General features: G+C 42.2%; 1 protein-coding gene across 1 annotated transcript; it reads left to right on the top strand.

The window, feature by feature from the left end:
- Nucleotides 1-848: 848 nt before the first annotated feature.
- Nucleotides 849-16,550, top strand: LOC120528360 (E3 ubiquitin-protein ligase TRIM16-like). The gene is made up of 6 exons (XM_039752505.1): nucleotides 849-1,465; nucleotides 4,369-4,464; nucleotides 5,844-6,077; nucleotides 9,550-9,709; nucleotides 13,697-13,762; nucleotides 15,021-16,550. The coding sequence occupies exons 1-6, from the start codon at nucleotides 878-880 to the stop codon at nucleotides 15,560-15,562; spliced, it is 1,686 nt and encodes a 561-aa protein (XP_039608439.1). The 5' UTR covers nucleotides 849-877; the 3' UTR covers nucleotides 15,563-16,550.
- The last annotated feature ends 287 nt before the right edge of the window (nucleotides 16,551-16,837 follow it).

A 16,837-nucleotide genomic window follows, 5' to 3' on the forward strand; every position in this document is an offset into this window, starting at 1 on the left:
AGAACTTACTATGGGATGGACATTTTGATTAATAAAGAGCATCAGCATGAGTAGAATGAATCTTCAGTTTAACAGCTCGTTTTCTCAATATGCTAAAGGCTGCCAGGCTGTTGCACTAAAAATTTGTTTATGGTGATTTATGTGTTGTGTTTTATTTTAATTTTATTTCATTTATAAATGTGTACTGGGGATGGCACGGTGGCGCAGTGGGTAGTGCTGGTGCCTCACAGTTGGGGGACCAGGAGACCTGGGTTCACTTCCAGGGTCCTCCCTGCGTGGAGTTTGCATTTTCTCCCTGTGTCTGCGTGGGTTTCCTCCAGGTACTCCGGTTTCTTCTCACAGTCCAAAGACATGCATGTTAGGTGCCTTGGCGTTTCTATATTGTCCCAAGTGTGCACTTGGTGCGTGTGTGCCCTAAGGTGGGCTGGTGCCCTGCCCAGGGTATGTTTCCTGCCTTGCGCCCTGTGTTGGCTGGGATTGGCTCTAGCAGACCCCCATGACCCTGTAGTTAGGATATAGCAGGTTGGATAATGGATGGATGGATGAATGTGTACTGAGCTCTGAGTCTGTCTAAAGTGGACTGCAGTGTGTAATAAATAAAATAGAAACACTGACGTGAATTACACTTTAGCAGACCTCCTGTGACAGGTCACCTCTTCTCTCACTGTATGTCTTCACTCTCTGAGCTCCTGTCTCACATTAACTGTTCACCCTCAGTGTCTCCTCAGATGTTCTCTCTGTGAGCTCTCAGCTTTCTCTTTAAATCTCCTCCTCCTCTTCCTCCTCACTGACCACAAATGTTCACTTTGGTTTCTTCACAAGTCACTTCCTTGTATGTCTGACTGATTCTCTCTGCCTGCCTCTCCTCAGACTGACGATGGCTGAAGCCCAGCTGAGTGGATTACAGGACGAGTTCACCTGCTCGATGTGTCTGGACACTCTGACTGATGCCGTATCACTGCACTGTGGTCACAATTTCTGTCTGAAGTGCCTCACAGACTGCTGGGATCAGAGCCAAGAGTGCAGCTGTCCTCAGTGCAGTCACACCTTCACCACAAGGCCTGAGCTGAACAGAAACATTCTGCTGAATGAAGTCATCAAGAAATTAAAGAAGACAACACTCAGTCCTCCTTCTCCTTCTCCATCTAAGAATTATGCAGGCCCTGGAGATGTGGAGTGTGACGTCTGTACTGGGAAGAAGTTCAGAGCAGTGAAGGCCTGTCTGACCTGCATGGCCTCCTACTGTCAGACTCACCTGCAGCCTCACTATGAAGGAGACGCCTGGAAGGGACACAACCTGGTTGATTCTGACAGAAATCTGAAGGAGAAACTCTGTGAGAAACATCAGAAAAGTCTGGAGATGTTTTGTAAAACTGACAAGATGTGCATCTGCATGATTTGTGTGGTGACTGGACATAATGGGCATAAAATGGTCGAGCTGGAGACAGAGAGGGAAGATAAACAGGTGAGTGTTTAATGGAAGCTCAATAAAAAAAGGAGTTAAGTGATACGTTAATGTAGTTTGGCAGAGTAATCTATTCCTTCATGTAGAGGAGTCTCAATTTGCTTGTATAGGACAGCAGGGAGATGGAGCCTATCTTGGTGAGACAGGGTGAAAGACATTAAACAGTCCAGGATGAGATGCACAGTGTGATCCATGGACAGTCGAGTGAGCTGAGTGCTCTCATTAAACTGAGCGGAGGTTCTTTGTGTTCTGATCACTTGTGTCTCAAGTACCTCAGGCCTCTCTAAGTTCAGAGCTTTTATCCTTCTTGGGAAGTGGAATGATAATGGCTACCTTAAAGCAGTCCGGGACTTTGCCCAGCATCAGAGAATATTAAATATGTCAGTAAAGACAGGGGCTTACTGGTCTAAGAGTACCAGGTGGGACTCCTCAGGGGCTGCTGACTTCCTGAAATTCCGTTTCCTAAAAAGGTTTTTGTACCTCCAGGCTGGGGCGGAGAGGAATGACTCAGGGGAGGGAAGTTGAAGAAGGTGAATCGGACTTCAGTGAAGGGGGTCTGAGGGGGGTGACACTAAAATGGTTGTGAGAGGGAAAAGGGGGGATTGTTGATATAGAAGGCAGAGGGTCAGAGTCCAAGCAGGGCCTCATGTCCTTGTCAACCCAGTAATAAAACTCTTTCAGTGGAGGATGGATGAGGCCTATGAGCTCTTCTGCCTGGGATTTGTACATTTTTTTCAGAGAACTTTACACTGCCTGCCTATTACTGCTAAGCCTTTCTCGTGCTGGTCTTTAGAAGTGGCTTTTGATCGATATCGATCAATTTTCATCCCTGTTTTCAGACTTGTATGCCACCACAACAATCCCTTTACCACCCCTTCATTCCTCAATACAGGCTTTGTCCTCTTCCTCTCGACTATGGCTGTTGGATACTGGCGACTGGCCCCTTTTTATATGCCACCCAGAACCACTCCAGGTGCCTAAAGAGCTTCCTTCTGCAGCAATTCTGGGTGTGGCAGAACTGCTGCTAAATAAGGCCTGTCAAATGTCCATGTGCCCCACGGCGATGGCCACGAGCCCCAACAGGGTTGAGCTTCTATGCTCATGGCCCGAGGCCCTGCTTGAAACCAAGGGAGCTGCCCTAAGTTGCTCTGGGAGAGAAACTGTCCTGGAAGTACTCTTTCTCCCGGGCCTTTCATAAGGGTAAAGGCCCTGACCGTTCGCCACACTGGGAACAACTCAAGGTGTGGTCAGAGTGGGCAGGAGGTGCACGGGAGAAAATGTAAAATTCCCCTTTATGTTGGTGTAAAAGTGATCCAATGTTGTGCCCTCACATTTGTGGCACTTGATCAGTTTGTGGTAACTGGGCAGATTGTAGTTCATGTTACTGTGGTTAAAATCCCCCATAATGGAAATGAAAGACCTGGGGAATTGATTTTCCAAATGATGAATGTTATCAGCTAACAACTGTTCTGCCAATTGAGCATTCACTTCAGGAGGAATGTAAATACCAACCAGTAAAACAGAATGAAATTCAAAGGGTAGACAGAATGTCTTACAATTAGGGAATGCAGTTTCTCTGAGGAGGGATCATGCACTGATACAGTGGGGTTCTGCACCACCCAGCGTCAGTTATAATCTTCTTTGCTCCCATTTAGGGGTCACCACAGTGGATCATCCGTCTCCATCTCTCTCTGTCTTTCACATCATTTTCTGCCACACTGACTGCCTTCATGTCCTCCCTCACCACATCCATAAACCTCCTCTTGGCCTTCCTCTTCTCTCGCCTGTCAGTTCCATCCCCAAGATTTTTTTCCTGATGTACCCCTCATCTCTCCTCTGCTCAAACCATCTCAATCTCGTCTCTCTCACTTGGTCATCACTCTGTCATACCTGTGTTGTCCCCCTGATATACTCGTTCCTAATCCTGGATACCCTCATTACTCCAAGTGACAATTGTAGCATCCTCTGCCACTTCCAGCTCTGCCTCCTGTCTTCTGGTCAGTGCCACCATCTCCAAACCATACTGCATAGCTGGTCTCACCGCCATCTTGTAGACCTTCCCTTTCACTCTTGCAGATACTCTTCTATCACAAATCACTCCTGACACTCTTCTTCACTCAGTCCACACTGCCTGCACTCTCTTCTTCACCTCTCTGCCACTCTCTCCATTGTTTGGACTGTTGAACCCAAATATTTCAAATGTCTTACCTTCACCTCATCTGCTCCTTGATCTCACACACATCAGTTATTATGTTTTCTTTAAATATTGCCTTGAGTTACTCATTAGATTTATTGTCAGATTTATCTGAGCTCATTAAATTCCTTTTTAGATTTCACTTATTACTGAACTCCTCAGACTCACTTGTGTCTTCTCAGCATCAGTTATCTCACTTGATCCAAAAAAATGCCAAAAACTTGATAAAGTTCTCACAAGTCTGAACTCTGCAATTGCCTTTTAGATCCTACGCTTGCAGCCATTGTGTGTCCAAGTTCTTCTGGGTCTGCGTGTTCTTCATCCTGCGCAGTCCAGTGTTTTTATGAGTGAACGTCTGATATCCTGGTCATCAATCCAATATCATCTAAACATCACGGACTGACTCGTACACCAGTGTGCCTTCAGACTGTCTTCTTTATTTAATGCACTCTTCAAGCCTAAACTCCATCTTGAATTGAACTGTTAAACTAAACCTTTATTTTAAATCTTTTGTGTTATTATACTTATTTTTTAAAATATTTGTCTGTCACCTACTGTGACATTATGAAGACAAGTGTGACAGAAACAGTAAGTTGTGTCTTGGAATGTAAAACAAATATTTTGTACAAATGTATGAACTCAGAATGACACCAAAAGTGGAAGTGAATTCTGATGAGACCCGCATGTGTCCTCTTGTGCTTCCAAACAGAAACAACTGGGGGTGACACTGAGTGAAGTTAGGAGGAGACTTGAGAAGAAAGAGAAGAAAATGAAGAAGATGAGGAGGACAGCAGAACAGATGAAGGTGAGTGAAATTAAGAAAACACTTCATATGAAAAAGAGAAAAAAACTTAAAGGGTTGTGAGAGTTTCTGGTAATGATGTGTGAGGACAGGGAGATGGAGAAGGAGAAAAGATGGTTTATTGTGTCCTTCATGGCATTTCACTGCTGACAGCATTTCATGTTTTAGTCATTAGGCATTCAGATACCGATATCTTAACATCCTCAGGTTTCTCATTCCACCACTTAAAGATGATTTAACTCCCCATAACAATAACCCATACAGAAGATTGGTGCTGATGTTCTGATGTTCAGATGTGCATTAAGCCTTCTAATCTATTTAACCCCATGTGTACCGGTGTGTGGGGGCACAGGTGGAAATCCTGAGATGACCACTTTGTCAGTTCTGCTTCTTAGCTTTGCACCCAACTCTTTGCCCTGCAGAACTGGCAGTCTGATCTCCATATTTCGATTGTACAATGAAAACTAGACAAGCTTGATAACGACATTTGTATCCTTCACTGCTCTTTCCAGGAGCCTATCCAGCTATCCACAACGGTTTTCTATCTGTGTACCCAGATGGCAACACAGCATGTGAGACTCTGTATCTGGAGCAAAACTTCATCTCAATTCCCATAATAACTGAATCCCTGACTATGACTACTTTCAGAGGTCCTCATCCCTGCCTACTGTCTCAGAGATATCAGAGTCACTGTGCAGCTCTGCAAGGTCCTGAAAAGAGTTGAACACTTCCAGCTTTGGGGTTGATGATCATGGACAGTGTGCACCTCATACACTAATGTGACCAACCTGCACACTAACTTTCACCTCAATGACACTCAGGTGAGCCATACAAGTACAATTCACAGTGGCAGTTATTAATAATAATGACAAGTTAAATAAAGGAAATTAAAATGCAGCATCCTGGCAGATAAAGACTCACAACTCTGAAGATTACAATTAAATACAGTTGGGTGAAGGTAAATAAGCATAGACACAATTAATGTAATTAAATTACAACAGATCAGCTTTTCTCCACAATACCAATTCTTCTTCTTCTTCTTCTTCTTACTTCTCAACTCTCAATCCCAGGATGACTAGGAGAGGCACTTTTAAAGACACACTTCTTTAACACTGCCAGGGTTCTCACTGGACAATAGAGCTGTCCTGACAGTGACTCTCAGTTATCTCACTTGACTCCATAGATCATTCAGAACCCCTTATTAAGATGGCACATTCCATACGGTCTTTCAGATGCTGCTACCCAGAGTACCAAGGGTCTGCTACGGCCCTTATCCTAATTCAAATTATCCATCACTACATCAGAATATCAACAAAAGTGTCTTAGGACTTTTTTTTTTTAATTTGGCGACTCAATTTTATATTTTTCTCCTATCCAACCAGATCTCTGTAGAAAGAGTGATGGCGGAACATGATAAGAGCTTCACAGATCTGATTCGCTGCATTGAGGAAGCCCACAAGAAACTGACTGAGAAGATTAGAGAACAAGAAAAGAGAGAAATGGAGAAGGCTAAAGGAGTCATGGAGCAACTGGAGAAGGAGATTGAGGAGCTGAAGAGGAGAGAAGCTGAGCTGAAGGAGCTTTCAGAGATAAAGGACCATCTCCAGTTCCTGCAGGTGAGAGCGACACTTCACAGGGTGTCTGATCAGACTGGGGTGTGTGGGACCTGAGAAACTTTAAAGTCAAATTCAAAGGATTGGGGGAGTTTTTACAAATGGCAAGAACAGGTCATTTAGCCCAGGTTCACATTTGCCTAATATTGCCTCAATTTATGCAAAACTCTCAAAGTTCCTGCCTTTATCTGCAGCCTTCAAACAACATCCTATGGCCACCTAACAACCTCCCTCCTCAGTTTTACTGCACTGTTTAATGTAACACTTTTATGACCTTTTTAAATATGAAAATTTTGATCAGACTTGGGTGTGTTGGACCTGAGAAACTTCAAAATCAAGAGAGCTATGGAGTTTTTACAAATGGCAATAACAGGCAATTCAGCCCAATTTCACATTTGCCTAATATTTCCATAATTTATACAAAACTCTCAAAGTTCCTGCCTTATCTATGGCCTTCAAACAACATCCTATAGCCACCTGAGTTTTACTGCACTGATCAATGTAACTCTTTTATGACCTTTTTAAATATGAAAATTGAAAATATCCACCCGCAGTTGTCTTCTCTTGTAAACTCCGTACATGGAACATTTTATGATCCCCCTTCTTCTTCTTTTCTTACTATTTTTAAATTCCCAACTATGGTTGAAATATCTGGTATTGTTAGAAATTTGAAGCCCTCTACCTGTCAGCTGGCTCCAGTTACTACTGATTTTTCTTTCCTTTCTAATAACTAACATCATACATTCTTCCGTTATCTCTGGTCTTGTTCCTTTATCTCTTAAATGGCTGTGATAACTCCGATTCTCAAGAAATCTGGTGTGGATCCCTACGACCTAAATAATTATCATACAATTTCAAATTTACCTTTCCTTTTAAAAACACTTGGAAAACTGTTGCCATGCAGGTTCACTCTCACCTTACTGACATTCATTTGTTTGTGGCTTTCGTCCATTTCACAGTACAGAGACAGCCCTGGTTAAAATCACCAATGACCTGCTGATGGCAGCTGACTCAAGGCTGTTGACCACACTTGTGCTCCTTGATCTGAGCCCTGCCTTCGATACAAAATCTCATGATATTCTCCTTGAGAGATGAAAATCAATTGGCATTATTGGCACTCCACATGCCTGGTTCAAATCTTATCTCTCAGATCATACACAGTTTGTACAACTAAAAAATTTCAGATCCCAAGTTTGCCCAGTTGTTAGTGGTGTTCCCCAGGGCTCCGTTTTCGGGTCCCCTTCTATTTCTTATTTATCTTCTGCCTCTTGGTTGTATCTTTAGGGAATTTGATATTCACTTTCATTGTTATGCTGACGACCTCCAGCTCTATCTGTCTACTAAGCCTGATTCCACTCTTCCTCCTTCTTACCTCTCTGACTGTCCTCAGGAAGTTAAATCATGGCTGTCTGCTAATTTTATTAAATTAAATAGTAATAAAACAGAGGTTCATCTGGTAGGAACTAAATCTGTTTTGACAAATGTGATAATATTTCATTGACTATTGATAATTCTCTAATCTCTTCTTCCTCCCAGGTTAAGAGCTTAGGTGTCATTCTTGATAGCACCTTAAAATTTGAGGTGCATATTAATATTGAAAGTTGGTCAGCATATTTCCATCTCAGCTGTTTACGTCCATCTCTTTCAGCTACCAGCACTGCTGTTCTCATTCATGCTCTGGCCACATCTTATATTGATTATTGTAAGTCTGTCCTCTCTGGTCTTCCTCACAAACTCCTTTACAACTTAATTTGGTTCAGAATGCTGCAGCTCGTATTATTACCAACAACAACAACAACAACATTTATTTATATAGCACATTTTCATACAAAAAAATGTAGCTCAATGTGCTTTACATAATGAAGAATTGAAAAATAAAACACACAGTAAGAAAATAAAATAAGTCAATATTAATTAACATAGCATAAGATTAAGGTCCGATGGCCAGGGAGGACAGAAAAAAAAATAAAATCTGCAGGGGTTCCATGCCACGAGACCACCCAGTCCCCTCAGAACAGAAAACCTTCCATTGAACACATCACTCCAGTCCTTCAGCAGCTTCACTGGCTCCCTATTAAATATCACATTGATTTTAAGATTCTGCTAATTACTTACAAGACCATTCATAATCTTGCACCTCCTTATCATTCTGATCTTCCTCACATCTCCATTCCTTCCCATATCCTCAGATCTTCTTCATCTATTTATCTTATTATACCTCCTGCTTACCTGACCACCATGAAGTTTAGAGATTTCAGTCAAGTGGCCCCTCGCCTCTGGAACTCTCTGCACAAGAGATTTGTGATAGCGACTCTTTTCCTATCTTTAAATCTCACATTCAAACACATCTTTTTAAGATGGCTTATTCTGTTTGACATGAATTTTAGTTGATAAATTTAAATTTTATTTTATTATTGTATTTACTCTGGTTTTATTATACTGTAATATTTTATTAATTTAATTTTGTGGCTGTTAAAGTATTCTGTAAGGTGTGCTTGAGTGGCTTGAAAGGCGCCTATAAAAATTATTATTATTATTATTATTATTATTATTATTATTATTATTATTACCTAAGATACAGGTAAATCAACATTTGTTTGTCTGAGGAAACAAATTTGTATGAAATGCATTCTTAATAAGTTTAATTTTAAATGAAGCCATCTGACAAAAGAAGACACCAACTCCTTCATATCTTTAAACATTCCTGTCATGTCACCTCCTCATGTCTCTGTCCTTTAACTGATGACATTCAAATCCTTCAGCATTTCCTCACAGCTCAAACCCCACAGTCCAGCCTGGTCTCTCTTCTTCTTCTCAATTTTCTTTTCTGCTGTTTTCTCTTTTCTCTAACACACAATATTCCTGATGTGCTCTCACAAGTGTGTTCTACAGGACAGATTACAGAACTGTGATGAACGTATTAAAGGCTCCCAAGTCTTTCTGACAAGTCACACATTTTCTTGTTGCAGACCTTCTATTATAAGATTATAGTGAGTAGTGTGTGTAACTCTTTGGATTTATTTGCCAAAACTCCCCCTTGGACCAAATACACAATCTCTATCTATCTATCTATCTATCTATCTATCTATCTATCTATCTATCTATCTATCTATCTATCTATCTATCTGTCAATCTGTCTGTCTGTCTAATTTACTTCATCTCAGTACATTAAAGAGCCCAATGCCTTGTTTTCTCTGCTAAGTCAGTTCTTCACCTGCCTGCCTGTTGCCCCCTCAATCTGATGACTCGCCTCTTATTGACTTCTGTGTGAAAATCTTTTTGAATGTCATGGCAGATAACATCTTATGGTCCACTATAATTAAATATGCTCCTATAAATAACCAATAAATGAATGAAAAGTAATCTATCTAAACCCAAACTCTCTGTTCATCATGCTGATCCTTACTTAACAGGAGGTCCTTCTTATTAATGCAACTTTTTATTTCTCCTCATCCCCTCTTCTCTCCTGATGCAGAATTTGTCATCTTGCTGTGTCCTTCCTGCTGAGGAAGACTCACTCAACTTGACTTTTACCGCTGATTTCTCTTCTGAGGACCTGCTAAAGGAGCTGTCAGGTTTGAAAAAGTGTCTGGAGAAGATCAGCCAGTGGGACATCCTGCCTTTGACTCCATCAGGTACAGCATCTGCTCATGTTGTGTTCATTGTTAAGTCCATTAGGAGGACCAGAGTGACAATAACAAGGACAGTGAGATGCATGAAGAAGGCGTGTTCATTAAGATTTATCCATTATCTCTATTATTATAATTTGTATAGTGCTGTTCACAAGTGACAAGCTGAGTGATATCACACTCTCATAGTAAGCAGCTGCTTTTATTCAGAGTTCTTGAAACTGTGAAAGATGGCCATTGTTCTGACCCGGCCAGGGCACCCTGAGGATGGAAGGACAGGTGGAGACAGGTTGCACAGGGCTTTGTCTACCTCAGGACACTAGATGACAGTGTGCCCAGGCTCAAATTCCCACATGAGTGCCCGCAGGGCATGCTGGGTATTGTTGTCCCAGAGGAAACCCTATTGGGTACCATGGGGGCCACCAGAAGGAGGTGCAGGATTGGGGAATCCCTACGTCATGGGGTTTTCACCTCACATGGAAGTGCTGACAGACCACTTCCGGGGCATGAGGGGGCCATAGTCGGGAGGAAGGAGGACAAATCTTGCAAGATGAATGGAGGAGTCAGTGAGAGACAGAGAGAGAGAGTATTGATCTTAGTGTACTTGTGGCCGTGGTGGTGGGAAACCTTTATAAAAGAAGAGCTTTCCCACAGTAAAAGACTATTTGCCTTTTAATCTGTGTCAGTGCCTGTTTGTGTTGGGTGTTTGGGGACCTGGAGTGCCCCCTACTGTCCACAATATATCTCATCCTAACAGAGTGAGATAGCCAGTCATTAAAACAGGTTACTGGTACACTAGTAAGTCCATCTGTTCTGATCATGTCACACATTTATGAAGCTCTGTTCACCCGACATGCTCGTTTTTACATCCCTCTTACTTTGTGCTCCTTTTGCTCATCAGACATGTTAGGCCTTACAGCCATCAGTTTTTTTGTGCTTTTGTTTCCTCTGTTTATCGGACATTGCTGCCCTCTGCTGGACACTCAATGACATTATGCCCTAGCACAGATGTTGGACATTGGACTCTTTACTGCATTATATATATATAAAGGATGCTTTTTCTATTTACTCCCTTAAAAGCTTCTTCTTCATTTGACATTGTGATTCTCTTCATGTGTTCTGCATAACGACCAACATAAAATAAGGAACAGGAAGTTGTGTTAAACTGGCAGGGCCAGCTCAGTGTACAAATGAAGACATAAAGGAAAAAGAAATTGAATTGGGATCAACTTCAGTGCTTTGTGATATCATGAAGTCTGAAGGAGTTTCTGCTGTCTTCTCTGTCCTTTACATTCACTCAGATGGGCTCCTCTTTAAAAGTTCACAGTAAGCCATTGTCAGCCGTTCTTCCACAGACTCGTGTGTGTTATATGTGTGGTGTCGTATACTCAGACTCATTTCCACCACTGATATTAAATAAATTGTTTTAGAGATCAAATTATTTTAGTTTTGATATTTAGGTGGTAAAGTTGAACAAATTAGATGACAGCATTAAAACCCTGACCACTTCAGGACCACCTGAACACTCCACTGAGTGCACATAACAAGTCCACAGGGAAAACACAATAACAGACTTTAATTATAAATGTAATAATGTTTATACACACAGATACAGTTGAAGTTAGATGTTTCCTTCCACTTTGGGTGAATTATTTAAAACTCACTTTATAATCGCACCACTGATTTTATACTAATGAACTACGAGCATTTAAGATGTCTACTCTGTGCAGGGCAGAAGTCATTTTTTTTTACCAATGTCCACAGACCTCCGAGTATTACACATTTTATTGACCGGATAACAATTACAGTGAGTCACAAGTTTACATACACTTTGTTATCTGGGCCTTTAAACAGCTTGGGAAATTCCAGAAAATTTTGCCAAGCCATTATGCAATTAGATAATGAGCTTCAAAGAGCCAATCAGCTTCATTGAAGTCAACATGTGGATGGATGTCAAGGCCGACCATCAAAATCACTGCCGCTTTATTTGACATGATAGTAAAATCAAAAGAAATCAGCCAAGAGCTCAGAAAGAAAATGGTGGACCTCCACAAATGTGGTTTATCCTTGGGCACAATTTCCAAACGCCTGAAGGTTCCTTCTTCATCTTTACAAACAATAACACACAAGTATAAACATGATGGGACCACCCAGCCATCACACCGCTCAGAAAGGAGACACTTTATGTTTCTTAGAGATGAAAGGACTTTGGCACAAAAAGTTTAAATCAATTCCAGAATAACAGCAGAGGACCTAATGAAGATGCTGGAGGACACAGGTAGAAAGGTCTCGATATCCATAGTAAAACAAGTCTGAAATTGACATCACTTGAAAGTCTACTCAGCCCGGAAGAAGCCCACTGCTCCAAAGCCACCATCAAAAAGCCAGACTGCAGTTTGTAATGGCACAGGGGGACAAAGATCTGACCTTCTGGAGAAAAGCCCTCTGGTCTGGTGAACCCAAATCCAACTGTATGGCTAGAATGACCATCATGATGTTTAGAGGACAAAGGGTGAGGCTGCCAAGCCAAAGAACAAGCATGGGGGTGGTAACATCATGTTGTGGGGGCTGCAGGAGGGACCGGCACACTTCACAAAATAGATGACATCATGATGAAGGACAATGATGGAGAGACACTGCAGCAACATCTCAAGAGCTCAGCAAGGAAGGTCAAGCTCAGTCACAAAGGGGCCTTCCAACTGGAGAAGGTCCTCCAAAGTTGGGGCAAAAATGGCTTAAGGACAACAAGGTCGAGGTATTGGAGTGGCCATCACAAAGCCATTACCTCAATCTGATTGAAATGAAAAAGTGTCTGTGAGCAAAGAGACCTACGAACCTGTCCCAGTGACACCAGTCCTGTCTGCTGGAACTGGACAAAATTCCAGCAACTTATTGTAAGAAGGTTGTGAAAGGCGACACAAAACAATTGGCTCAAGTAAACAAATTAAAGGCACAACTACCAAATATTAAGAAAATGTATGTGAATTTGTGACAATCTGGAATTTTGATGTGGTCAATAAAAGTGAAATACTCAGAGGACATTGGAGGAAAAAAATGACTTCCCTGCTGCACAGAGTAGCCATCTTAAACGAGAGGCCAAATTTATCATTTGTTAGTACAAAGTATACTGTGTCTCTTTGGAGAATCCTTGGGCACTGCTGGTCTGACTTTAAATGAGGCACATCAACTTTATTGTGAGGGAGCGTCAGTTACGACACTACAGCCATGTGGCATGATTACCCAATGGTGACCCTCATTGTTGAGGACTAGAGTGGCTGGACCAGGCTAAGGGGACACCCACATAAATCCTGACTGTGGCAGATAGACCATCATTTCCGAAGGGTGGGACTGGACCACATATCTGCCTGGAAGGCTGCCAGCCAGGATCTCAAGCTGTTTTGATGTGTGGTGGGTGTGGCAACACACTGTACCAGTGCATGTCCTGACCTGATTAGTACAAAATATGTGGAGGTTTATAAAGTGCTGTGTGGATTTGTTTAAACACACAGCAAGATAAAGCAGTTCTACACTGATGAACATAAATGGAACCTAACAATGTCTGTCCATGAACAGAACTGCTGAGCTGTGGCCAACTGACAACACAGGAGAGGAGAACAGAAAGTGAGCTGACAAGGGTTAACAGGTCAGACATGTGTGCGGCCAACTGCACCAGCACTGTTTACTACCTGGAAGAAAGACTGAGATCCAATGGTGGATTGGACTGGGCAGGCTGAACTCGGTCAGTTTCTTATCATGAAGCTCTGAGATGTTGATGTCTAAAGCAGAGGTCAAGTTCACAATCGAGACCGTCACATGTGTCTGTGGCTCATCAAAATGTTGGTAAATAAAACTCACTTCATCATTCACACACCGGTGGGCTCAGTACACAAACTTAATCTGCATGTCTTGTTGTTTTATTCAAATGCACTGAATGTAACATTATAAAAGTCCATCTTAACATTCTCCATTCTTCTCTTTTCTTTGTATTTTCAGGTCATGAAGTTCCAATCTTCACCCTACAGCCTCCTGAACCTCAGAGCAGAGAGGAGTTTTTACAATGTGAGTCTGTCAATTCATGGTGTTTATCATCATTTCACATTTAATATCTCAGGCCAGGCTTATTATCTGAAAGTATTATGTGAGTGTGGTGGGACTGATGACTGGTGCATTATGGGATATTGAGATTGAGGACAGGGAGGCACCAAAGCAGTCTGTTGGACTTGAGTCTCTTAAGTGTCAAGTGGACTCATGGGAAATAAAAATGAAATCCTGCTGACTATGCCAGGTCCTCCTGTCACTCCAGTCCTACCTCTATTGTTCTTTTTCCTTTGTGTCATTTTTACATTTCACTTTTTGCTGTTTTCATTTTCTCTTTTCTTCTTTCTTTTTTGTTTTATTTTAGTCATTAGCTTACAATATTGATCAGAATTATTTATTTACACAGCACAAGGCACACAATGAAAGCAGCTCAGTGTGCTTCACATAAAAACACAATGTCCACTCCCATTAATATCTACATATACAGCCTATGTATGTAGAGATGAAGACAAAAGGACTGTTTAATAAAAGAATCCCAGCTTTACTGTGAAATAAGTTAAAGATGACTAAAGTACTTGGCCATTCTGTTCTCCAAAGAGGTGACACTTTGTTTTTGATTCAGAACTCAACATATTGTAAGAATAAAACTAAATGAAAATAACAGAAGGAAATATTGGGAGACCTTAGATGTTAAAAGACATAACTGGATGAGAATCAACCCTCTAATGAGAATCTCAGGGGTCTTCAGTCACTCAGTAAAGTCCTCACTTAGCTGTGAAATGTCATTGTGTGCCTCACACTGAATGTGGACAAGAGAAGAAGAGGAAAGGATGAAGGTCACAGCTGCGAAGGTCCAGGTGAAGACTACAAGATCACCTCCAAAGAGCTTCATGTTCCTGTGGCCACAGCAGCTAACATCAAGAAGTTTGATGTCCATAGGAGTACAGCTAAACCCACTGAATGTTGCTAGAAATAAAAAATGGACCCCTTATTGAACAGAAGAACATTTTAAGAGGTGAAGAACAAACCAAGGCAGACATCAGGACAGACTCAGTCTAACCACCATGATCAAAGTACAACAGCTTCATGTAGCACCATCAATCACTTATTGAATGAAAGGGGGCTTCAGGGTAGAAGACAACACTTCTGAAAGACAGCATTGGAGTCTCGTCAGCACAGCTCCTGATTGGTTCTTGTTAATTGTCTGTTGTATGCTCCGCCCCCAGTCCTGTTACACACTCCCAGATTTCCTCACTCATTTTCTTCTCTCTCCTTTCAGATTTCTGTCCCCTCACACTGGATGTAAACACGACAAACAGACGTCTCCATCTGTATGAAGGGAACAAGAAGGTGACACGCGAGAGGACAAAAGCCAAATATCCTGATCATCCTGATAGATTTGACTACTGGGCCCAAGTTCTGTGCAGAGAGGCTTTGACTGGGACTCGCTGTTACTGGGAAGTGGAGGGCAGTGGAGGTGGTGTGGTGTTTGGAGTTGCATATAAAGGACTGAGCAGGAAAGGAGAGGGCTTGGAGTGCGGCCTTGGAAACAATGACAAGTCCTGGAGTTTGTGGTGGTCTCATTCCCAGTACTCTGTGCTTCACAACAACCAGTGGACTGTAATCAGCGCCCCCTACAGCCCCAGAATAGGTGTGTATCTGGACTGGCCTGCTGGCTCTCTGTCATTTTATAGCGTCTCACACACAATGACCCTCCTGCACAGGTTCAACACCTCCTTCACTGAGCCCCTCTATCCAGGGTTTTTCCTTGGTCTTCACTCCACTGTAACAATCAGCCATCTGACACCATGTGACCACTGACCAGTTCCCTCCACTGGTCAGTTGATGTCCCCACAAGTGCAGGTCATCTTTGCGTTTGTAGTTTGGGGTGAAATTAAATTTACAGGATTGGTGGGTTGGAGGGGCAGCACCTCTGTGATTGAATTTGTGGATGAGAATGTGGGGTGAGTGCAGCTGTCATGGTCTCCATTATTATTGGGTTTGAGTAGCCAATCAGGTGTGTGTTTCATAGTGAGGAGTGGAGACACCTCAGACCTATACCAGTCTGACCAGCAGGGGTCACTGTTGATTCACAGCCACATGTCCTTCAGGTTGACACCCCAACAACTACTGAGACCCCCAAGTGTCACTGAATGTCACCTGTTAAGTAGGACAGGCGTGTGGTCCTGCTGGATCAGCACAACTGAAAGGCGCTATACAGACTCAGTATTGAGAGCTCTTGAATGGTGACTATATGAAGGAGTAGAGAGTGACAGATGGGACTGGAGTGTTGTCCACTTAACAGACATGTTGTGACCCTCCATTGGTCACTCAAAGGGTCCTTCACTTCAGAATAAATTCACTGTGAACGTCTGAAGATGAGGACTCATCGCTCAGTCAGATGTCAGCCATACTGACAGAGTTTGGTGTTTTAGTTGATGTCACATTAAACTTTAAATTGCACCTCCTCCTTGTCCCCAGATTGGTCACTCTTGGTACCCTGCAAGCTCCAACATCTTCACAAAATGAATTCTTGGTCAGTTGGCACACACTTGACATGGGTGCACATGTGTGGCATTGCAGTGGACTGGCACCCCATCCAGGGTTGCCCCACCTTGTCCACAAACCTTAAATTGAAAAACGGATAAGAAAGACAAGGAATGGACAAAAGGGGTCACTGATTGGTCAGTCGTCAAACTACTGCCTCTTGTGGCCACTCTAAATTTTACACAGCAATTTAAACAAAAAGGAAATCTAAAAGATAAAAGCAGAAACCATTCAGTGAAATCCTGAGCAGTGAAACATGAAAGGAGAGAATGAGAAACAATCAGAGAGTCCGACGAATGGAGACTTTAACAGGAGGACTGAGGGGTGGGACTGAAGTGCAGTGGCGCCCTCTAGTGGACACCCGCCATATTACACACATGGGAAAGGTCAGCAGTGAAGGGGGGGTGAACAGAATAGAGTGCAGTGTAAAAGAAATAAGAATAAAGTAAAAAATACAAGAGTAAAACACCTGAAATAAAGAACTTTAAATATTAGATCTGAAACTAATTAAGATTTAAATGAATTAAGAGCAAAATAAGGGTGACATCA

Source organism: Polypterus senegalus, chromosome 4, assembly GCF_016835505.1.
Source record: "Polypterus senegalus isolate Bchr_013 chromosome 4, ASM1683550v1, whole genome shotgun sequence".
In the NCBI taxonomy this organism is placed as follows: Eukaryota; Metazoa; Chordata; class Cladistia; order Polypteriformes; family Polypteridae; genus Polypterus; species Polypterus senegalus.

What these genes read in the sequence shown, in the direction of transcription:
- LOC120528360 (XM_039752505.1), top strand. Translation starts at nt 878, where the DNA reads ATGGCTGAAGCCCAGCTGAGTGGATTACAGGACGAGTTCACCTGCTCG. An exon ending in ACCATCTCCAGTTCCTGCAG is followed by an intron (nt 6,078 to 9,549) that starts GTGAGAGCGACA and finishes CTCCTGATGCAG; the next exon opens with AATTTGTCATCTTGCTGTGT. An exon ending in CCTGCCTTTGACTCCATCAG is followed by an intron (nt 9,710 to 13,696) that starts GTACAGCATCTG and finishes TTGTATTTTCAG; the next exon opens with GTCATGAAGTTCCAATCTTC.